Raw genomic sequence first — 24,885 nt, forward strand, 5'->3', positions numbered from 1 at the left:
AGGAAAGATTGGAACATTTCTATTATTGAAGATTAAAAATGCAAGAGGGAATTAATGTTATAAAATCTCATAGAAGACAGAGGATGGAATCAACTACATAGGCAAGTGGTCTTACCTTAAAAAAACAATCATTCTGGCTCCAGATTAGGAAGGAGAAGGGAATAATAATAGAAAGAATATTTGAACCAGAGGAAGTATATAGAAGTATATAGAAGGTCATATTGGGTGATCTCTGGCAGTTAGAATGTTATTGATGGAGATTTTGAAGTCTTATATTTGTGATCATAGGTTTTAAGTTTTCAGTATACATTCATATATACACAAATGTGTCTTTCTAGAATCCAAAAGAGGAGTTTAACTTTCTCCAGTAACACCATTTGTATTCATTTCACATAACTCAATATTTACTGAGTCTCCAATAAGCAAGGTTCTACCTTCAAAAAATTTCCAATCTAGTAATGGGAAGAATAAAGTGCATTTAAAATGATGACATACAGTATATACTAAGAAAAGGAAAGGAAGGAGGAAGAGAGGAAAAGAGCCAATGTCAATTGAATTCCTACTATATGTGTCAGACACTGTGCTGAGGCATTTGTGCATTATTTGATGTAATCAAAAGTCTAAGAGGTAAGAAAGGGGTAATATTCTGATTGATTGTACATATAACAAAACTGAAGCTTGCTACAAGAATTCAGACCAGAGAACAATTATTGATCCCATGATAGGGATCAAGCAGTTTATACAGGAAAAAGCTCTGAAAATAGAGAGAAGATGTCAACAGATAGTTTGTAGAAAAATGGACAAGAAAAAATAACATTTCAAGAGGAAGGACAAATTTGAGTATATGCAGAAGAAAGAAAAATAAGCAATATTTATACAGTTTCAATGAGGCAAAAAGACTACATAGAGGATGAGTGGAAAATAAATCCAGAAAAAATAATGATGTGGGGTCAAATTAAGAAGGTATTTGAAGATGCCAGAGTGAAGAGTTTACAACTAATTCAGTAGAAAATAGGAGTGATACTATTACTTGAGGAAGACTTATCTAATCCAAGTCTGCCATTCCTAATTCACAATTCCAAAATCCAAAAAGTTCTAAAACACCAAAAATATTAAGGCATTTTTTTCTGACCATTTACTTTTTAAAAAGCGAACGTAATTTGAATTCATTTAGCATCCAAGTTTAACCTGAATCAAAGTGAGACCATTTATACTATTTATTTATCCTAATGTGAATATTCATGTGTTTCACTGAAGAAATAACCATGTTTGATTACAAGATGTTGCCCCAGCTCCACTGGGTGGATTCAAAAACATATGGTACAACCATATTACCTTTCTAAAAATGTAAAAATTAAAAAGAAAAATCTGCATTGTAAAAACACATTTAATCCCAAGAGTTTTAGATGAGGCATTATCAACTGTAATGATGTACAGAATAAGATAAGTGGAAGAATAGAGGTGAGAAGGCCAATTTGGTAACCTCCAACAGTCCTGGCCTAGAAAAAGTAAGAACTTTACATACAGTGGTGGCAATGAAAATGGAAAAGATGGGTGAATATAAGAATCAAGAGAAACTATACTTGATAGTTAACTGGATATAAGGGAGTAAGGAAAAAGTCAAAGGAAAACCCAAGATTAATCCTGGAAACCTAATAGCAATTTTAACAGTCAACAATAATAAAAAATGAGATCATTAATGGGTTCACTTTAATCATGATGGACAGGACATGTAGGTTGTAATGTGAGGCAGAGAATTAGAAATGAGTGTTTAGAGTTCAGGTGGGAGGTCAGGACCTGAGGTGTAAATTTGAGACTCAGCTACATAGAGGGAAATAATGAAAGTTATAGAAATGGATGGAATTCTCAAAGAATCAAGAAATTCATGCATGGAATTTTGGTAAATCATTAGCACTTTATAGCATAGCTTTCTTGGTTGCATGAAAGGTCTCTTGCTAAAGATTAACAGAGGCTAACCATGCCTTAGTGATGGAGGAGCAGCATTGTCAGATGTACCAGGTGAAGGCTGGTAGATGTACAGAAATGTACCAGGTGAAGGCTCACACAGATAAAAGTACAATTCCTGAATTCCTTCCGAATAACTACTTGACAGTGTCTTGCCAACAGTGAACTGAGCAAACACAAGTTTACAGCTTTAAAGTGATATCCCAAAGCAGATGAGCTTTTTTTTAAAAAATCAATATATGTCCTTGAGTCAACATTTGTTACACTCCTAGGCTAGCAGAAATGTAGCTTTTTGTGGAATCTGTTATCATGGTTAGTTCTGACTCAACAGGAGTCACTCAAGCCAAAGTAAACTACAGTTTGTCAAAGTGTTAACTTGTTTGTAAACAGTATCTGTCTTACCAATGCTACTATGAATTCACATCAGTATTTAATGTTTTATAGCAATGAAAACACGCTAGGGAAGAGATTGCAATGAGTTAAGCAGATATGAACTGAAAGCCACTTTCCTCACCTCTAAAAGCAAAGCAACTGACAGGACATTTCTTGGGAGGTGTGATAGTTAATTTTATGTGACAACACGAATAAGCCCAGTACTTGGTCAAACATTATTCTGGATGTTTCTGTGAGGATATTTTGGATGAGATTTACATTTAAGTTGGCGGACTCTGAGGAAAGCAGACTGATCTCTACAATGTGATTGGGCCTCTTCCAATCAGTGGAAAGCCTGAATCAAAGGCTGACCCCACCCTCCAACTCCTCCCCTAAGCAAAAGGGAATTCTGCCAGCAGAATTTTTTCAGATGTAAATTGCAACATTAGCTCTTCCTTGGGTGTCCAGCCTCAGAGTCTTCAGACTTGAACTGCAACGTGGGCTCTTTCTGAGTCTGCAGCCTGTCAGCCCACCCACCTCCTCCACAAATGCCTTTCTGACACACACACACACACACACACACACACACACACACACATGCTTTCTTTCTGTCCCTCTCTCTCTCTCTCTCTTTGTGTCTCTCTCTCTCTGTCTCTCTCTCTCTCTCTGTCTGGTTCCGTTTCTCTGGAGAACCCTGACCAGCCTCCTCCGCAAATGCCTTTCTGTCACACACACACACACACACACACACACACACACACACACAGAGGTTCCGTTTCTCTGGAGAACCTGGACTAATTCAAAATGGATGGAAGGAATAAAGCAACATAACCAAGTGATCTGAAGAAACTGAAACCTATGTCCAGTTGACTTAGAAAAAAGCAATCTGGTCAAAAGCAAAATGGCAGAAAGCAAACTGATTGAGATATTAAATTGGTTAAAATTATTAACTTACCAAAAATGAAAATTCCATTCCCCAGATTTTTTCACTTCTTGGTAATTTTTATGCATCACTGGCAGTTTTGCAAACTTTAGGTATTTCTGTCTGTTTTTCATAGTATGAAAATTGCTCCTAATCTTTTAATTTCAAATGCATTTTCTTGCCCCATGCATTTTATAATAGTGAATACTTTAAAACCTTTTTTACTGATCAAAGTTAGACTGTTGTGCATCAACTGGCAAATTAAGCTACTTTGTCATGGTTCCAAAGTTTCAACAGCATCTTCATCTTACATAGCTGTATGTATTATTCAAATGGTCTATTTTCCTTTTTTTATACAAATAAATGAAAAACAACAAATTGAAGGGTTAAAAACTGTGCTAACAAGAAAATGTCTCAGAGTTAGCATAATTGAGATAAGATGGAGATCAGTTGGCTTCTATCATACAATCATTAATCTTTACTCACTTGAGGGTTCAATCATGAAACAAAGAACAAACTTTAAAATATGTAAGAATGCTATAGCAATATGATGAAACACTGTTTGATTGATAGACAAAGGGTAATTAGGAATTTTATATATTTTTAGCTTTCTGGGGCTGGAATGCCCTTCACAGTATGTATGTCTATTGTTCAACTTTTCACATTCAATCTCTTCATATATGTTTATGAACATGTAATTATAGGATAATGCTTCTCAAACTTTAATATGCACACACACCGCCTGGGAATCTTATTAAATTGTATATTCTAATTTAGTGGGTCTGGGATAGTGCATGGGATTCTGTATTTCTGACAACAGATGATGCTGGTCCATGAGCCACAGCTTGAGTAGCAAGGTTGCAGGAGACTCAAAAGTGCAAACATTGCAAAAAAATACTTAGTCTATGATTCACCAAAATTACCACTAATTTTGGTGATAATTAGTGGTAATTTTGGTGAATTACCACTGTTTGGTAATAAAACAGTGACTGATACTCTCCAATTCTACCAGTTGATTTTAAACCAAATTGTCTTCAACTTTGCTCATCTTCCTGCGGTTGGTCCCTTTTCATTCAGGCATTGGTTCAAATGTCATGTCCTTAGAGAAGATTTCTCTAACCACTCTACTTATAATAGCCTACCCTCCTGCATCTACCTTACAATTTTGTCTGTGGCTAAGCCAAATTTTAGGATTGAAATATTAACATTAATTACAAAGATTTAAGAATTATCTTTAATATTTTTATTAACTAAAAATATTGTATAGGCATTTTTAAGTCCAGCTTATTTTTACTGGGGAAGAAATACAGAAATATCTTAAAGGAATCATATAGCTTAATGAATTATTAGAAACAAAATGTCTGATAAACCAGCATCCTGGTCAGGAAATAGGACATAGCCATCTCTCAAAAAATATGCTTGCATGCCTCTCTCCAGTCCCAACCCCTTCCATGCCCGAATATGTAACTGACGTCCTTTTAGCGTAACGGCTTCTTTGCTCGTCTTTTAGTTTTTAGCATTTAAGTATGCGTCCCTCATTATAATTAAGCATCATTTGCCTACCTTTAAATGTTTGGAATCAGACAGTATATATTCTTTTGTATTTACTTCACTTGGTTCAGTGTTGTTGTAAAGATGGATCCATGTTGCCCTCTATGGCTGTAGTTCTCTCATTTAGTTTGCTGTATAGTATTCAACTGTATGAACATATGACAATTTACTTGTCCATTTTATGCTGATAGATACTTGGGTTGTTTCATTTGGGCTATTAAAAATGATGTCACAAACATGTTTGTATATGTAACTTCCTACACATATACACACATTTTTGTAAGGTATGTACCTAGAAGCAGAATTGCTGGGTTATAGGGTATAGAAATCTTGAGTTTTTCTGTATAATACCCAACTGCTTGTTCAAAGCAGTTGGGTCAATATATACTCCCACCAACAGTATATCAGCATTGGCATTGTTCTTCTTTGCCAACTCTTGCTGTTATCCATCTTTTTAAAATACATGTACATATATTTTATTTTTCTCTCTCTACTTCAGTGGATGCAAATATGCATCTTTCAAATTTTAGTCGTTCTAGTGGGTGACTAGTGGAATCTTACTATAGTTTTATTTCTGCATTTTCCTGATTACTAATGAAGTTGAACACCTTTACATATGTTTTTTGGCTATTTGGATATTCTCAGTTGTTAAATACTTGCTCAAAATTCCTGTGCCCATTTTTCTGTTAGGTTGTCTTATTAATATTATTATTAATATTTCTTATTAATATTATAAATATTAGAACAATAGCAATTAAATATGTTCAAAGAACTTCTCCCATTCTGAGTTTTGTTTTTCTATTATCTTTAGTATCTTTTGATGAGCAGTTGTTCTTAGTTTCGATGTAATACAATGTATCAGTCTTTTCTGTAAGCATTATTGCTTTGTGACCTGCTTAAGACTAGAACCCAAAAGTCAAGAAAATATTCTATATTCACACAGGCCTGTAATCCATCTGAAATTAATCTAGAGTATGTGTGATAGGTGCAAAATTTAATTGTGCCAGCACCATGTGTTGAAAAGACTGTTCCTGCCAAGTGTGATTTCTATATAACATCCCCATTTAACTCACCTTTTGGGCTTGTCCAGAAGCAAGTTGGTCTTAGAAGGTAAATGCAGATTATCAAATTTAAATAGCTAGTGGCTCTAACTACAGCTGTTCTTCCAAATGTAGTCTTATACTGAAGAAATCAACATACCTCTGGGTACTTGATATCTAGCTCTGGATTTGACAAATGCTTTTTACCCTATACTAATTTGCAAAGCCACTAGAAGCAACCACAGCCCCACACTTCCACTTTAGGACTATACCTTACTTTAGGACTATATCAACTTTCTGAATCTGTGTCATAAACCAATATTCAAGGACTTCAATCATTTTAACATCCCACCAAACATGCTGATTGAACCTGGTGAAAAGAATGTAGCAAACATTCTAAATGCCTTAGAAGACACTCATCAGAGGGAGAAAGATGAAACCTATGAAAACACAGAAGCCAATTATCTTAGTGAAGTTTTTAGGGATCTAGTGTTTTAAGGTATATCCCAGAATATTCCAGTGTGAAAGGTTACTTGCTTTACCTTGTACTCCTACCATTAAGGTATGATGTTTCCTAGGTATCTTTGGATTTTGGTGGCAATATATCCCATATTTGAATGTGATACTCTGACCTATTTACTGATTAACTCTTGGAGTTACCTGTTTTGAGTGGGGCCCAGAGCAAAATAATAGGCTACAGATCCAGACTGTAATGAAGCTGCCCTGCTACTTGGGCTTTATGACCCTTAAGATCCAATAGTGTTCAACATAGGTATGGCCTACAGTGATACTATATTAGAGAACTCACAAGCCCAACAGAGCCTTAAGATTTTATATCAAAACCATGCCCTCTTCTGCAAATAATTATCCTTCTTTCAAAAAAGAGCTCCTAGCTTGCTACTTGGATCTTAGATAAAATAGAACAATTGACCATGAGACACCAATGGAACACAGGACTGGAGCTACATATCACGAATTGGGAATTACATCATTCATGAAATTGTAGACTTGGGCATGTACAAATGAAGTAATATATATGAGATCAGGCAGAAGTGTGTCCTAAAGGTACAAGTAGGCTGCATGATCAAGTGGCTCAGTTACCTATAGTAGCTACTCCTTCCGCATAGCTTCCTCTTCCTCCGTCCACACTGAGGATCTTATGGGTAGTTCCCATAACTTGATAACCACGGAAGAAAGATTTCAGTCTTGGTTTATGAGTGGTTCTTCAAAATATGCTTTAGCAATTTCCACTCCAATCTGGAGTGGCTCTGAAAGACAGAAGTCAAGAGAAATTTACTCAGTGGGTAGAACTTTGAACAATGATTCTGGTTGTGTACCTTCTCTAGGTAGAGATGCCCTGACATATAGATTTACAGTATTTCATGAGCAGCAGCGAACAGGTTGACCAGGAGGTCACAGACTTTGAAAGAACAAAATAAAAGGACTAATGAAATGGAGATCTGGACCAAAGGTATATGAATGGAGTTCTCAGGCTGAGCACAAAATGTGAGGATATTTGTGTCCCATGTGATGTTTATCAAAAAGCAACCACTGCAGAGAAGGCCTCCATTAATCAAATAGATTAGTTGAATTCTCCTGTGGATATTACCCTCTTACCCTAGCCCCCCAGTGCTTGCTTAGTGGGCTCAGGTACAAAGTAAATATGGCAGGAGGGACGAGGTTATTCACTGATTCAACAACAGGAACTTCCCCCTCACCAAGGGTGATCTTGTTACCAGCACTGCTGAGTACCTAACCTGCTATAAACAAAGACCCATAGTGAGCCACCAAAAAGGCCTCCCTTACTAAAAAACACCAGCTACCTGGTGGCTGATCAATTACATTGGATCCCTTCCCTAATGGAAGGGCCAGCAAATTGTACTTACTAAACGGGTACTTCTGGATATGAACCTGAAGTCCCTTCCTATAATACAACCAACCATGATCCTATAGACATGATATTCCTCACAATATAACTTGAATCAGAAACTCATTTCACAACAAAATAAATGTAGCAATGGATAAAATTCATAGGCCTCTCCATGTACGTAGCCACCCAGAAGTAGCTGGCTTGGTAGAATAATATAATAACCTATTAAGACTCAGTTATGCTGCGTACGGTGGCTCACACCTGTAATCCCAGCACTTTGGGAGGACGAGGCAGGTAGATCACGTGAGGTCAGGAGTTCGAGACCAGCCTGGCCAACATGGTTTAGTAGAAACCCTGTCTCTACTAAAAATACAAAAATTAGCCAGGCATGGTGGTGTGCATCTGTAATCCCAGCTACTCAGGAGGCTGAGGCAGGAGAATCACTTGAACCTGGGGGGCAGAGGTTGCAGTGAGCCAAGATTGTGCCACTTCACTCCAGCCTGGGCCACAGAGGGAGATTCTGTCCCAAAAAAAAAAAAAAAAAAAAGGACTCGGTTATTAGTCCTGGTGGGAGACAAGCCCTTGAAAGACTTCAGTGCTCTTATACAAAATGTAGCATATAGTTTGAACCAGTGATCAGCATACAATTTTATTTCTCCCATTGCCAGAATACATGGGTCCAGGAATCGAGGAATAAAAATAGGACTGATTCCTCTCAATATTATACTTAATAACCCTCTCACAGAATTTCTAATCCTCATTCCTGTAAATTTGGACTATTGCTAGTTTACAGGTCTTAGTTCACAAGGAAAGAAAGCTTCTACCAGAGCACATAAAATGATTCAAATGAATTGAAAATTGAGACTGATGCCTAGATATATTGGGCTTCTTATGACACTGAACTGAAAAAACAAAGAAAGAGATTCTTTTGTTGGCTGGGGTGACTACAGGGATATTGGGTTGCTGCTACACAAGGGGATCAAGGACCCCAGGGGAATCTCTGGATTGCCTCTTAAGACTTATTTCACAGTGAAAATTAGTAAGCACCCCAAATACTAAGGGTTCAGACCCATCCAGAACGAAGATTCAGCTACTCTACCAGGGAAAGAACACTTGCCAGCTGAAGTGCTGGCCAGGACCAACAAAAAATTAAGTAGAGGAAGAAGTTACAAATATCAACTGCAGCTTCATGACCAGTTACAGGAACAAGTACCAAAGTCATTATGTAACTATGCTTCACTGCTTTCTATATATCTTTGTATATAGCAACTGTTTTTTCCTTCCCCCCTCAAGCCATAGGAGTAGCGATAGTGAACTTTACAGTTTAATCTTCAAGCTACAGAATATCCAGGTGGGACTGTGACTAAACTAGAAAAATTAACAGCAATAAGAACAATCGTAACTGGTGAGACTTTGTGTCTCCCCTTTCCAAGGGAATGGTGAGTTTCATATTTAAACAACAGAGTTAAATCTACATAGACAGAAGCATAAAACTGTTATATTGTTGCAGAGAAATTTAAATATGGGTAGAAGGATGTGTGGGTACTTAACAGCCGAAAGGAAGGGTTGTGCTGGTTGGTTGTTTTCTGTGGGCACTCAGCCCTCTCAACATTTCACACGCATAGCTATCCTTCTACAGTCAGCTCTGTTCTCCTGAGGCTGAAATTCTGCGATCTACATTCCCCAGACTTCTTTGCCAGCTTGATTCCTGTTAGGCTTGTCAATAGAAGGCACTTCTGGGAGATCAGAAGGTAGCACAGATAGCACTGTGATCCTTGTTGGCAGCTGGTACAGTGGCAGCCAGGGTGGAGTGATTCCAGATTCCAGTGGACTAGAGACAGTGCCTATTAGCAATTTTAGCTCTGGTCTAGGCAGCATTTGAGCAGTTTCCAAAAGTGCAGTACCAAATACAGGCTATTACAACAGTCTTCAATAGTGCAATAGCAGATGTAGGCTCTTAGCAGTGTCTGAACTCTGAGTGTCTCATCCTCCTCTTTTTTTTTTTTTAATCCAGCCCCGCTCCCTCTCCTTTTTACTCTTAAAGCCTGTTTAATTTGTAATTGATGTCTGTTTTAAATTTACTGTTTGAAATGCCTAGACTAGTTTCTAATTTCCTAACTGGACCTTAACTGATTAACCATCGCTCGAACTCTTGCATTTTTCAGTTCCAGAATTATTCTTTTTTTTTGAAATAGAGCTTCACTCTGTCACCTAGGCTGGAGTATAGTGGCACAATCTCAGCTCAGCTCACTGCAACCTCAACCTCCTCAGTTCAAGCAATCCTCCCACCTCAGCCTCCTGAATAGCTGGGACTATAGGCGCGTTTCACCACGCCCAGCTAGTATTTTATGTATTTTTTATAGAGACGTGTCTCATCACACTACCCAGGCTGGCTTCAAACTCCTGAGCTCAAGCAATCCACCCACCTCAGCCTCCCAAGTTCCTGGGATTATAGGTGTGAACCACCACAACCAGCTGATTTCTATTGCCTGTTTTTTTCTGCTATTTCTCACTACTATCTTGTCTCTTCATATATCCAGTTACCTCTGATTGTTTGCTAGATACCGAATTTTAAAATAATTCAGATGTAATTCGAGGCATTAGGAGGACGTTAGCTTCCTTCAAAGAAAATTTGGAAGATTTGAGAGCATTAGAATCACAGAGACCTTCATCCAAGTTGAAGAGTTAAGATTTTCTAGACCCACCAGAATCCTCAAACCTTACCTATAGTCTAGCACAACTGGTTTATGTACAGTTCACCCTTATTAACACAGTGTAGCCCTTTGGGGGTCCTAACTCTTGGCCCCATCTACTTTTTCCTCAGACCCCATGTTTACTCCCTAGATCTACCAGCTGCAAAAACGAACTCACCCCTTCAGCTAACTATTGCAGAGTGGCAAACGTACCCATAGGAAAAAAAATAGCCCCAGGTGCTGGGTTTACTTCTCTGGATTCCTCTCCCCTCCAGGGTTTAGCCCAGCAATTCTCACTGTCTAATTGACTTTGATTCTTTTAAGAGGATGTGTTTTATATTTTGTTTTTAGTTTTCTTCAGTGAAAAGCTGGTCCACCATTACTGAAACAGAAGTCTTACTTATCTTTTCATAAGTATCTCAAGCTGAAAGAAAGCAGCAGAGTTTGAGGCAAAAATATCAATGTAACTAATTAAGAGTCTCTAATAATAAAGAAATACCAAAGACAAATAGCCTTGTGGTATATAATTTTAAATTTTATTTTATCCAGAGGTCAAATTACATTTATATAAACCGCTAACTCTGTCAAGGTTTACTTTTCCATTCTGATGTGTATGTATACACCAAAGACTTAGATGTAAACATCCAAGAAAGTAATAATAACCAATACTTTTTAAAAACAATTTTAGCAGATAGAAATATCATTAAGTTAGAGAAAGTCATTACAGTGAACATTCAAGTTGATCTGATTCAAACTCTTCTGTAAAGAGTCCAATTTGAAGATGAAAGGCTAAAAGGGCACCAGAAAGCATAAGCAGAAGGATATTTTTGCAGAGAAGAGTCCAGGGAAAATGTTGTTATGATCACCCTCAATCCATCTCAATCATATGGCCAATATTCTCAACTCTATTCCTTTTCATTACTTTTCACTGAAACTACAGGAAATCAAAGGAAGGGGTAATAATGAGCAGCCCCAAATTTTCAGACCTATTTTCTCAGTTCTGCATTCCAGAAGGGAAGCTTCTCCTTGCTATTCATGCTCTTCCCATAGAACAATCTAACCACATTTACCAGTTCTCCAAAAAAAAAAAAAAAAAAAAATCATAAATACGCCAGAATGAGATTAAATAAACTGAGAACCTCCTCATTAAAGAAACTCCATAAACAGATAGGTATAAATTACAAAGGTACCTGAAAATAAGACAATCAGATTGAACTGACATCATCACAGACAAGTACTATCAGGAAACACTGCTCAGCCTGCCACAATGTTCTCCTCACTTCCCTCCACGATCAGTTATAATTGTATAATGATATCACTATACTTCATAAGTGGCAGTGAAAGGGATTCACTTGGCCTTTCTTCCATGACTCAGCCCCTTATTTTAGCAGGCCAAGTGGCTTCATGCATACAAATATCCTTTCTGAGATATAAATGTCTACTTACATTTTTATTACAGATTTTAATATAAGTTTTATCTTATGGCCTCTTCTCTCATTAGGTCATGATAAATATATTTTACCATGTTTTGACAGATTTCATAAGAAAGAAAAAATAGTATTGGCAAATAATTTCCTCCATCTAGCAAGCCAGGTTCGTTCTATATAAACATTTTTCTTCTTATAAAACAAGAAGGTCAATTTTTCAAATAAGAATTTTAATTGGAATCAAATCTCTAGTCCTAAGACTAGCAAGTACCATGCTACTCTAGAACCCTCTCAAAAAGAAACTGTATATCTGGTTCTATAGAACTTTGTATTTAAACTAACAATTTATGCAGTTCCATAAAAAAATCAGTGTTGTATTTTTCTTAACATTTATTAAAACATTAGACATAAGCTGAATGGGGGAAAATGGTGATCAAATACTAAAAATATAAACACAAAAAAAGTAAACATAAAAACAAATCACTTTTTAAAAAATCATTTAATTACAAGAAAATTAGCCAGAAAATTGCATAGTTCCAAACAAATTTTGTCCATAAAAACAAGTGTTCATTTACCATCTTTTAAATTTTATCTTTTAAATAATGTCTCATCTACTGAACCTAGCCTTTCCTGGCAAACATTATAATATACAAGTTTTCTTCATGTTTAATATTTCATGAAACAACTGGCTTTTGTTCCTGAAGTTAGGATGATGCCTATCATTTTATTTCAGAGAAACTTCAAAATTACTCCCTGGTGACTATTTCAATTAACTACTCCCAAAATCCAATGCAAAAACAACAAAAAACACTGCTATTTTACTAAAAGATTTCTGTCTTCCATTTCATTTTACCAGCGCAAGTACAAATTCAGAGAAAAGCTTCTTAAGTCCTGCAGCTTCAAATTCCTTTTGTAATTCATCCAACGCTGAATACTCTTTGACTTCAAATGCCAAAAACCTGCATTATGCAAGAGAAACTCATGAATATGCCTAGATTTGTCAGAGTATAATTATCGATTCGGTTGCTTTTCCATCTGCAATAGTACTAAATTATACCTTTTGTGTTCTGTCTGTACTTTTGTTTCAAACAGTACACTCATCATTTTCTCTTTGCATTTCTTTCCACTTGAGTCCACATCTACTTTGGAGGTTTTCTGAAGAATCAGGTACTCCTAAATAATAAATCAGTACATTAAATACATATCTTACTCTGAATCTCAAAGTCCTCATTTTAAATGAGCCATAAACCTATAGGCTTATTTTCATACTTAAAGAGTACTCTCTTTTTTAATCAAGCGGTAAGAATTTTTACATACTTGTTTTTACATACTTGGCAGAATAATGCAGTGGTGGATACTGGAGTAAAGAACAATATAATCCAAATCCTCAAGTTTAAATCTGGATTGAACTGCCTACTAGTTCTTACTCTGGACTAGTTATTTAAATCCTCTGTGGCTCAGCTGCCTTCTCCATAAAATGGGAGTATAACAACATGTTATACTCATGGGGAAGTTGTACTGATTAAATGAGATAATACATGCAAAGCACTAGAGGAGTACCTGGATATAGCACCACAGCACACTTGAAAGCACAAGCTACTGTTCTTACGGTTACAAATTCAGCAGCTAAATGACATTGCCAGGCACATAGCACTTACCATTCCAAGCTGATAGCATCTATAAATACGTACCTATACATTCTCAATCCTGATATAAAATCTTACAAAAATATAAGAGAAATGTACATAAAATGACATTTTAGAGACAGCTAAAAAAAGATCTCCTAGAAAAGTATTATTTCTCTACATTAGCAGAGTTCTAGTAAATATGAATAAACACTTGTTAATTAATTGACGTTTCAATCTGAGTAACAACATCTGCAAAACAGCTGTGTTTAGCCTAATATTCCTGAGCTGGCTTGAAGAGAAATCTGAGCCTAAAGGTAAAGATGAGCAAGAAAATTAATTTTTATTTATTTTACCCAATAGTCAGCTACTATTTTACCCAAAAGGATCAAACGTTATAGATATACTACAAATCACTTTAAAACAAGTGGTTCCTCAGCCCCAATCCAAGATAAATCTTAAATCTGAATTATTGTTGTATCTATATATGTTAACACAGCACGAGTCTGGTTAACCATATGCCAAAGTAGTTTTGTGGTAAAAGCCCATAATGAAAAAACTAGGTCATTATTCTACAAATCTTTAAGATTACAGGCTGTTCACACTAAATTTGTCTTAAATAAATTCAAACGTAAGTATTCACGACCTATCTGAAAGTGTAAAACCTATTAAGTGATTTGTAGCGCTTCTAAGATTTATAATAAACAGCTTTCCTCATCTTGTCCCACCTAAAACAGGTCAGATGAGTTTAGAATAAGAACTTGAAAAATCTGAAGAAGATGATGACTTTGAAAGCAACTGCTGAGACACGTCAGGTGGAAAGCAAAAGTTAGGTAGGAGGTGACAAGTTGACAGCCCTAATGATTCTACTTCTACTAACATGAAATCTCGGCTATAACAGACAAGCTCCTCTTTCCAGGTATTATAGATACCAAATTAAAGTGTCAGAATGTATTTTTAACAGCCAGAAAGTTACAAATCTTCCAGACTATCCACAAATACATACCTCGCTGTGCCTCACTATGGGAAGAAACATTAATATGCACAAACTGTTAGTGCACATTTATAAAGTTCAGGCTCATAGCTAATTACAGAAACAAACACTCATGTGCCACAGAGCTTTTAAAATAACCTGTCACTTTATTAAGTGACATGATTTTTACAATATAATCTTACTATTCAAGCTTTGCAAGTTTGTACTTGTAATTAGCAGTCAGACATTCTTTAAAAAGAAAATGAAGATCCATTAAGAAGGTAATAATGAAAGAAGAAACATCTTAATAATTAGTCTATCCCACTGTTATAAAACACACTTAAAGACACACCATTTTAAGCAGAAAATAGCCAGATTCATACTCAACATTTAACTTTTTGGCACCTTGAGGTTGTTTCTGTCTCCTTGTAGTAAAATCAGTATCATTTTACCCATGAACATCAGTCTTCCTGTCAGCCTTAAATCTGAAGCCCACTTCTCCACAGTTTTGACATATTTAGTCTTTGCTCTCATGTGATCTAAATGCAAAAGAGTTATCCACAATCCATCATCCACGGTCGTGCTTGTTGAAAAAGTACATTCTGCGTTGCCACTTCCAGTTTCCGGTTGGTTGAGGATATGCCTGAGATTCTGCTGAATCCAGAGAACCAGCTCATGAACCATAGGCTCTGACAAAAGGCTCTCTGCTTGCTCAAGTAACTTCTCTTTCACAGTCACACACTGGGCCCTGGTCAACTGTTCAGAGTTAACCGAGATACCAGGTAGACATGAAGGATAATTGACTGGCAAATGGAACACCAGTTCCAGAGGTATATCCGCATCCGTAAATCCTTCAGCTTTTGTGTGAATTCTGAACACGGTTCCATCTGTCTCTGGAAGGCATGCAAAAATAATCATTAGCTGTATGTACATTATTCAATTTTAATGGAACACTAGTAAGTTCAAACTTTTGTTTCAAATGTCAATTTATTTTTCATGAGAAAACTCTGAGCTATTTTATAAAGGAACATGTAATACTAGGAAAACTATGATTTACAAATTATTTCCTTCAACTATATCCATATATTCATGTATTCACACACACCAGCACTCTCGACTTAACTGGCATTTACACTTACTATCACCCCATTTTTATTAAGTTACCAAAAAGGCTTTTCATCATATAATTTTTTCTTCTAGCCAGACTTAGCTGATAATTCTGAAAATCCCTAATAAACTCATATAAGCTTTCAAAGATACAATACCACGTATATATAAAATCAGGAATTAATTAAAAAATTATACATGAAATCCAATGAAAGTCATTTTATGGTAAGTCCAAGTAAGTCAAAGCAAACAATGCAATCCCACATGATTGTCGGGTTGCAGAGAAACTGATGACTGCATGTGACACAGTAACTGCCTGGCCTGCTCTCCTCTTATTTCAAATATATTAGTATCAGTGTAACATGAAGGTAGCAAGATGAACTGAAATTGAGTGGCCATCAATTCTGCCTCTTCCAGCTCCTAAGAAGGAAGGGGAAAGCACACACAGGATATCAGATGAAATCCTCTGCTCTCTTTCAGATTTGCTCGGCTTCACCCTCTGATGTGTTCCACACCACTTCACGCCACTTTTCAAAAAGATGATAAAATGTCAGGCTGAGTAGAACAGAACTGGGTGCAAATAAATCTCTCTGAAGCTAACTTGCCTCTCTCCACCCCTGCTTCTCTCTGCACGTGCCCTTGCTTTATTCCTCTGCATGAGAGAAGCAGTCAAATCTTTCCCATTTTCGTACCTGGATTGCTGCTCAACAGCCTCAACGCCTGAAACCTGACTGTATCCCCATTTTAAAGAACCTAACTGAACATTAAAATTGCTTCCTAGCCTTCTGATTCCACATATATAAAAGCCATTGCTACAGACATTGATTCATACAGGACCAAACACATCTATTAGAGTTTTTCTTTCATACACTCTTCAGTACCACCTTCAAGGAACTACTATTTTAGGTCATCATCTGAAAACACATACAGTTAACTGTTATAAAGAACATGTTAAAATGGTACAATTTATATTTGTATTACATAAGTAAAATGTATACTGTATACCATATAAAGAAAAATTTTCCATATCTAACTTTGTATATTCCTCTAAAATCCATCATGTTTCTTAAAACCCTTCTTTCTTCTATCTAGTAACTTATTCTTTTTTTTTTTTTTTTTTTTTTTTGAGACAAAGTCTTACTCTGTCACCCAGGCTGGAGTACAGTGGCATAATCTTGGGTCACTGCAATCTCCACCTCCCAGGTTCAAGTGACTCTCCTGCCTCAGTCTCCCAAATAGCTGAGATTACAGGCATACATCACCATGCCTGGTTAATTTTTGTATTTTTAGTAGAGACAGAGTTTCTCCATGTTGGCAAGACTGATCTCAAACTCCTAACCTCAGGTGATCCTCCCATCTTGGCCTCCCAAAGTCCTGGGATTACAGGTGTGAGCCACTATACATAACCTAACTACTTATCCTTTTAAAAAATATATTTTATTGTTAAAGTAGGCTGCCTATGTTAAATCAGTGCATTTCAATAAGTAAAATAGACATTACAAATAGAACAACAGACAACACATGACCATTTAGGCAAATAAACTTTGTAGTAATCATCTAGAGAGTTAACATTCTCTCTTCAAAGAGGAGGAGAACTTTTAAAGATCTTCATTCATGCATCATTCAACAAACATTCACTGAACACCTACTAAGCTCAAGGCACTACTAGTCTCTGAGGGAAATGATAGGTAAGATACAGATCCCATCATAGTGACTCAATCCAGTGTTTCAGAACATGAAAGGAGGACATATCCCAAGTGATCTTCCTTGACTTCTCTTCTACATCTAAACATTTCTTTATTCATACATATGCATACATATACACATACATATAATTTATATAAACATAAATGCATGGTGGTAGATAATTCTCCAGGGATCTGGCATTTCTGAATGCCTTCTGAGCAAAGGGCATCAATGGCTTTGTTTAAGAACATTTGTGTAACTGACAACCTTGGAAGCTAGAGTTTCTCACTCCAGATCAGGGTGCAGATTTGTTTCCTAAGCAATATAAAATAACATATTCCTCGGGACAAAGATTGAGCAGGATCACTAACAAAACCCTCATAACACCGGAGGGTTCCTAAGTTCACTGCTCCTCAGGTATAACAAAGACCCACTGAGTGCATAGTGTGTACATCTCAGTCTACCTCCACATCACTCCACTGGACTTGGGGGACAAGGAGAATCAATGTGAACATAAAGCTAATGCTGCCTGCTGTGCAGTAAGCAGTAACTGCCCAAATCCATCTGGGTTCACTGTCTCCTTACCGGCTGAATCATGGAAGTGTGCTAGTGACCAAGGACATGCAGTTGTAGCTGCTGCCTAGCAACTGCTGGGCCACTTGATAATATACTTTTTAAATTTAGTCATCTTGCTCCTTTTCACTGTTTAATCTGAGAAAGAAGTGTCTTCCTCCCTTCCACAGGAAACACTATCACTGTTCTTGTGCTTGTTTGTTTTTGTTTGCTTTTTGAGACTGGGTCTCACTCTGTCACTCAGGCTAGAGTGCAGTGGGATGATCACGGCTCATGGCAGCGTCCACCTCCTGGGCTCAAACAGTCCTCTCACCTCAGCCTCCTGAGCAGCTGGGATTACAGGCATGTACCATCATGCCTGGCTAATTTATTATTATTATTTCTTGTAGAGATAGGGGCCTTGCTATGCTGCCCAGGCTGGTATTGAACTCGTGGCCTCAAGCAATCCTCCCTTATTGGCCTCCCAAAGTGCTGTGATTACAGGTGGTATGCCACCACACCTGGGCAGTGCTTGCATTTTCTATCCCTCCCTCTCATTATTCCTCTCCTCCACTAACAAAATATTTATTTTCTCCTTGCATAAAAAAGAATTCAGTGCTACTAATTCCCTTAAGCTACGGACCTATCATTCTCTATCCTTTTATCTGCAGTCTTCTTAAAATATAATTCTCTCCACCTGCATCCATTTTCCCACCAGCCACTCTCTCTACAACTACTTGTACTGTGGCTCCTGACATACCTTCTCTCTGAAGCTCCTTTCTCAAACATTACCAATGGCCTCCTAATTGCCACTGTGCAAGAAAGAGAAAACTCGGCAGGAGTGGGTTGCTCAAATTCTGCACATTCCCATGATCAGCCTGTCTTTAGGACTCGCCCATGGCTGGCTCCTGAGAGCTGAGCTCAGAGTCCTGGTAACATTCTGCCTGTTAAGAGTATGGGTTTGTTTTCTGTTCTGTTTTGTCTTGTTTTTCCATGTCTGAAGTGTTGGACCACATAGTGTCTGTTTGATTAAATGATTTAGGCTAACAATGTGATTTATGGTAAATCTTCTTGCTCTAGAAATGAGTCACAGAGGTACTACACGCTGAAAAGATTGACCCCCAATTAAAATTCTGACAAGGAGGCTCAAGTGAGTGTTCCCGGTTAGGAACACATCTCACATGTTGTTACACTTGATTGCTAAGAAAATTAAGCATGTGTGTGTGACTCTTCTGGAGGGGACATCTGGAGCTTGCTCCCAGTTTCTCCCGGACGTCATTCCATGCTAGTCTTTTCTTTCCTGCTTTTAGTCTGTATCCGTATGCCGTAATAAACTACAACCATAAATATAGCAGTGTTCCTGAGTCCTATAATTCCTTCTGGCAAATCACTGAGTATGAGGGTGGTTTGGGCACCCCTGACATAGCCACATTCGTGGCTACCTTTCTACAGCACCCAAACCTGCTGAACCCATCTCAAAATTCTCTCTTCCCTTACCTCCCAGACACCACAGTGTCCTGATTCTTTTCCTATGTCTCTGCTCACCACTGAACTGTTTTCTCTGCTTTTCCTAAACCCTAAATGACAGCCATTCTGTAAAGCATAATACCATGAATAACTTTCTTCCTCCAGTTATCTAGGCATAGTTTTTTTTTATTGTTTGAGATGGAGTCTCACTTTGTTTCCCAGGCTAGAGTGCAGTGGTGTGATCTCGACTCACTGCAACCTCCGCCTCCCAGGTTCAAGCAATTCGCCTGTCTCAACTCCCAAATAGCCAGGATTACAGGCACCTGCCACCATGCCCAGCTCATTTTGCATTTTTAACAGAGATGGGGTTTCACCATGTTAGCCAGGCTGATCTTGAACCCCTGACCTCAGGTAATTTGTCCCCCTCAGCCTCCCAAAGTGCTGGGATTACAGGTGTGAGCCACCACACCCAGTCTAGGCATAAAATCTTAAAGCTGACTTCCACTTTTCTTTCCCCTTTCTTGTTTCATACTTAACGTTCAACTGCCAAATCCCACAAGTCCTCCAGAATTTCTCTCCCTTCCACTCACATGACCACCCTCCTAATTCAGGCCTTTCTCCGGCTTCTGCAATAGTGGTCTCCTCGCTGTCTGCCTCTCCCCACACCAAATCATCCCAATACCACTCTCCCAGATGAAAAATGAATTACAAATTCCTCCATGCAACACCTAGGGCCAGCCTACCACTCTGACTTCCTCTCTCCTCACTCTTTGCTTCAACTACCCATTTTATACCATGTCCTCAGTCTTGGGTGTCCCATTTCTGCCTCTTGCTCCTACTATCCTATCTTCCAAGAAGGCCCTTAACTTTCTGTCTACTAAAATTTTGTCCAGCTCCACAGTTCCTCCCTAAGTCCCGCCTAATGATTTCCATGGTATTTCAAACTTATTTTATGGTATTTTCATGCCCAGAATTATTGTGGTTAAGCTAAATTAACATTTTCTCCAGCACTGAAATATCTCAATTTTCTTCTTAAACAAAACACCAAAATGGGGCGGGAGGGATACAAAAAACTTTTACATTTTACAGTTATACAGCTCTTGGAATTGTGCTAGTAGCTTGTAATCATGGATCTCACAGGTGCAGAAATCCCTGGTACCTGTGATAGACTAAATAATGGGCCCAAAGATGTGCATATCCTGTTCCCCAGAAGCTATGACTACATTCCCTCACATGGCAAGAGGGCCTTTGCAGACATGATAAGTTAAGGATTTTGAGAGGGGGAGATTATCCTGGATTACCCAGGTGATCCCTAAATGTAATCACAAGTGTCCTTATAAGGAGGAGGCAGAGATTTTACTACAAAGGCAGCAACGTAGCCACACTGAAGCGAGAGGCTATGCTGTAAACGTTGAAGAATTCCTTTATCATCAAAACCCTGAGATCCATAGTGTTCTCCAACCTCTGCCATGTAAACACCCACCAGGTCCTCTCTAGTGCAGGGAACCACATGAAAGAAACATGCTGGTAGCCCAGGGGAAGAGTCTTGAAAGGCTATTGAGCCAGCCATGTCAGTCCTTATCAATTTTCATTTTTCTCTGTTATTTTCTGGTCCTAGTCAGCAAACAGAATAGCAATGGGGGAAAATCCTGACTTTCACCTTAGAAAACTGCGAGAAACTACTAGTTACATGTTCGGAAGAAAACTGCCTTAATTCTTTTAAGAATTGGAAAGGATTAGCATTCTTCCTAATTGGCCTTGGTAAATCCCCCTGCCCACCCACCCACACTGTAGCTGCAAAATGAGATTATACAAAATGATACTATCATCTCTACAAGAAACTGGAAAGCCCAATAACATACTCCATTCTGCTAGTATTTAATGTGGCAATAAAATTATATACTTTAAAAGCCCATTTTATCCCCAAAACTCTAGAAGTATGTATGTACTCTTCCATTTCTCATCTGCCTGAGATTGTACAAGCAATTAAACTGGCTCCTTTTTGCCTCAGAATTTTTCATATAACACACACACTGTAAGTCTGATTTTTTGTTTCTTTTTTGCCATAATAAAGAAGAAAACCAAGTTGCCCCTATCTGCTTTAAGGTTATTAACAGCTTATAAAAAGAGTAATTAGCAGAAAAATAATTATGCTCTAAATCTAATACTAATCTCTGCCCTTCCTTGGCCCCCCAAAACTTTAGCTTATAAGCTTAATTCACAAACTGATCATTCTCAACAAACATCTATGCCCTAGAAAGTGTAAGGCTTGTCCCAGAAAACTAAAATTTCCCTAAGTCCAAGGAAAGACCCTACCAAAAAATGTGGGTCTTGCCCTCTGGCTGAAGTTGATACAAATTGACTAGTTGCTGTTTCTAACCAAATCACTCTGCCTTATAGTAAGGGTGTCATTTTCATAACTAAACCACAACCTGAAACAGGTTTCAAACCTTATACTTCCTTACAAACATCCGAAAGTATGCTCCTGACCACATTCCAAACAGAAATTCAAACTAGAGAAACTAAACTTTTAGAACTCCAAATCCACACTAATGCTATTTTTTTAGGTTTCATTCTACCTCATAAACTACAAAACACAATAGAAACTCTATAAATGTAGTCAAATAACATAAGACATGGAAAAAGATAAAATTTAAGAGAATGGGTTCTTCGGGATTCACTAAGAGCCCATTAAGAAATTCTTTACAAACTATATACATCTGACTTTCCTTACACTTGTATTTTTTTCTTCACAATTGTTATATATTCTCAACATACAACTTTGAAGAAAACCACTAAGAAGTCTCCAGCACCCTCTCATACTTTATAGGATAAGACTGTCTTTCCTCTTGCTCCCAGGCAGCTCCGAGGCAAGCATACACCAGTGCTTGTTTTATGCTTCAGTTGGATTTTTACATATGATTCAATGTAGCTACAGAAGAAAAAAAAAAAAAAAAAACTAAAAATAAACGAAGCTAAAAGTGGCTCAATACTAACAATCAGTAGAAAACCAAGCTGAGCAGATTTAGCAGATTTAGAAGGGTCAATGTGTGACAGTCATGATTCATTTTATAAGAGGGCCCAATCTAATCTGAACATTAGTGTCAATAAAATACAAAAATTCACTCTGCAGCTACTACAGACATACTACATGATACTGGGTTCTCCCATCATACAACTTTTTTATCTGCAAGATGATTTCCAGAAGCACAACTCCCACCTATAGTGAACATTGACCATGCCCACATAATCTCTGTGTTGCTCAATTTCCCCATGAAGAAAATGGTGAAACAATACCAATCTCACACCTCTCACAGATACACACACATACACAAACACTCCCCTTTGGAGCTGTTCTGAACATAAGTTGGCTCACACATCTTTTCTCTGGGTGCTAATTATTGCTCTCTGGACAAGTATTTCTTTGCTTTCCAAGAACTATTTTCCTGATGCAACAGCCCCATCTTTATGAAGGATCATGATGCAGTGCAAAGGCCCATACACCTGGAGCCTGATGGTTATTTAACCAGTCTGAGTATCAGTTATCTTCTCCGTAAAATAAGACCAATAGTAGTGCCCTCATTTTGGTATCATGTACACGGCAGGTCACCCCATCAAATCTGGCACCTGGACTGACTACAGAAAAACAGAATATCCCTAATGTAGTCTACCCGCAGCCCTCCCTTATAGATGGGAGTGTAGGGACTTACATAATCTGTACCCCTAAGAGATGGTTATGCCTCTTACTATGAGCTTAGTATAACCATTATAAAGAGATCAAAAGGCAGATAAAATCCCCTGAAATTCTCAGCATAAAATTAGTCCAGCTAAATGGAATCCAATTATTCAGCTTCTTCAATCCTACAGCCTCAATAGTTGATTGTTGGGTTAGCAGTCTGAGTCTTCCTCGGTTATCTTGTTACCAGAAATGCAATTCCTCTGCAACATTCTCCTGATTCTAGTGGCAAAAGGGAGAACCTTATCTGGGGGAAGCCAGAAAAGAACTGGTGTTTAGAGTGTTCTAGTATCAAGCTCGTATCCTCCAACTGAGACTGACAGTGACGGTGAGTGTGCAGCCAGCAGCCTGCTGCATGTTTACTGTGGTCTGTTAAAGAAGTCCTCACTTTGTGAAAAGATGTTACAAAAATCATGAAAAAAAAAAAAAAAAAAAGTCCTTACCTTATCCTTAATTCCCAGTTGTGAACATCAAACATCCCTATTTCAATCACTGAACTGTTCCACCTCTCAGCAACAAAATGCCCTAAGTTGTTACATTGAAGTCTTTTATAATTCAATTACTTATTGATGCCAGAACACTGAATTAAATTAATTAGGAGGCATGGCTTGAAAGTCATGCTCAATTTAACAGCAGATAAAGAGTCCACAGTGTTCTCAAGATTAAGAAACTATTTTCTTTCTGTGCTTACATTTTTGGGTTTTCTCTGACCCTTCAGCAGTGTTTTATGCTCAGCTGTGTTCTAATGACCCAGACTATTACCAGTTCTTTAAGGTGTGATGGGAAATCGCAGGTTCATTTTTCCAGGACATTCCCAACTGAGCCATAATAAAGGAATTTAGGAAAACTGATGATCTCTTCAAATAGCTGCCTCAGGCAGAAGTAATTATCAATAAAGAGAACAGTAGAGCCAGAGAGGGAGATGGTGAAGAATTACCCAATCAGAAGAGGGAGGACAAGAAAACACTAAAAGTGAGTAAATCCCTTCATATGGATTTTAAACAATTGTTTCAAAAAGATACAAGGCAAGCTAGGCACTAAAAAGCAAGCAGCTCCATTACACTAACAGATGCATAGTGCCTGGAACAAAACAGTGCTCAACGAGTGGATATAGGTGGATGAATGCAAGAAGGATTAAATGAAGTCAACTCCTGTTCTTCAGTGAATAACATACCTGATGGATACCATGAAAGATCTTAAGTTTAGATGGTTTTCTCACAACATCCAGCTCATTTTTAGACTACCTTCTTCAAGGCAACCTTCTTAAAGGTTAACCGATTTATGGTCAGAAAGCCAACATAACATTAGAACGATCAATCTCGTGCACCAAAAATGTACATAATGTATCTAAAAGCTAAGTGAAAACTGACGATCACCTGCATCGCTGCGCTTTCTCATCAACAGCAGCTTTTATTTTTCGGTTTGGTTTTTGTTTTTTACTCAATAGAAGCCACATATAGGGACAAAGTAAGTTTTGCCTATCATCAAAAAATAGTCAAAAGAACCTCTCTACACTGTAAGCTCCTAGAGGCCATGGGTAGCAGTGCCTCTGAAACCTTGTCAAAGTCTGCAGGGAGCAGGGATTCAATCAATGTGGGCTAAATGACTAATAAAGCCCTCAAGAGCTTGTTTTTTTAAAAAAAAAAAAAAGTATCTGAAGGCCTGGCGCTGGTGGCTCACGCCTGTCCCTCACCACACTTTGGGAGGCCAAGGCGGGCGGATCAACTGAGGTCAGGAGTTGGAGACCAGCCTGGCCAACACGGTGAAACCCCATCTCTACTAAAAATACTCTACTAAAAATACAAAAATTAGCCGGGCATGGTGGCACGTGCCTATAATCCCAGCTACTCGGGAGACAGAGGCTGAAGTGAGTCGAGATCGAGCCACCGCACTCCAGCC

The 24,885-nt window shown here is 37.9% G+C and overlaps 1 protein-coding gene and 1 long non-coding RNA gene across 4 annotated transcripts in view; both read right to left on the reverse strand.

Annotated features, from left to right (window-relative positions):
* LOC108286176 overlaps positions 1–9,911 on the reverse strand; it is a 44,273-nt gene extending 34,362 nt beyond the window's left edge. The window contains exon 1 of the long non-coding RNA XR_001817842.2: positions 9,267–9,911. This is a non-coding gene — a long non-coding RNA (uncharacterized LOC108286176). The remainder of the gene's footprint in view (positions 1–9,266) is intronic.
* A 1,016-nt stretch (positions 9,912–10,927) lies between these two features.
* The window catches only part of RWDD3 (RWD domain containing 3), a 14,794-nt gene continuing 836 nt past the window's right edge, over positions 10,928–24,885 (reverse strand). Inside the window, exons 2-4 of one of the 3 annotated variants that reach the window (XR_001817843.1) lie at positions 14,827–15,331; positions 12,898–13,013; positions 10,928–12,799 (exon numbers count right to left, since the gene is read on the reverse strand). Coding sequence is in view for 2 of the 3 variants with exons in the window: in XM_017503790.1 (XP_017359279.1) it covers positions 12,685–12,799; positions 12,898–13,013; positions 14,844–15,331 (719 nt within the window). In the remaining variant the exon portion in view is untranslated. Of the gene's footprint in view, positions 12,800–12,897; positions 13,014–14,790; positions 15,332–24,885 lie in introns of those variants that run through there. The other 2 variants (XM_017503790.1, XM_017503791.2) reach the window with 2 other exon arrangements.

This window comes from Cebus imitator, unplaced genomic scaffold, assembly GCF_001604975.1.
Source record: "Cebus imitator isolate Cc_AM_T3 unplaced genomic scaffold, Cebus_imitator-1.0 Scaffold315, whole genome shotgun sequence".
NCBI lineage: Eukaryota > Metazoa > Chordata > Mammalia > Primates > Cebidae > Cebus > Cebus imitator.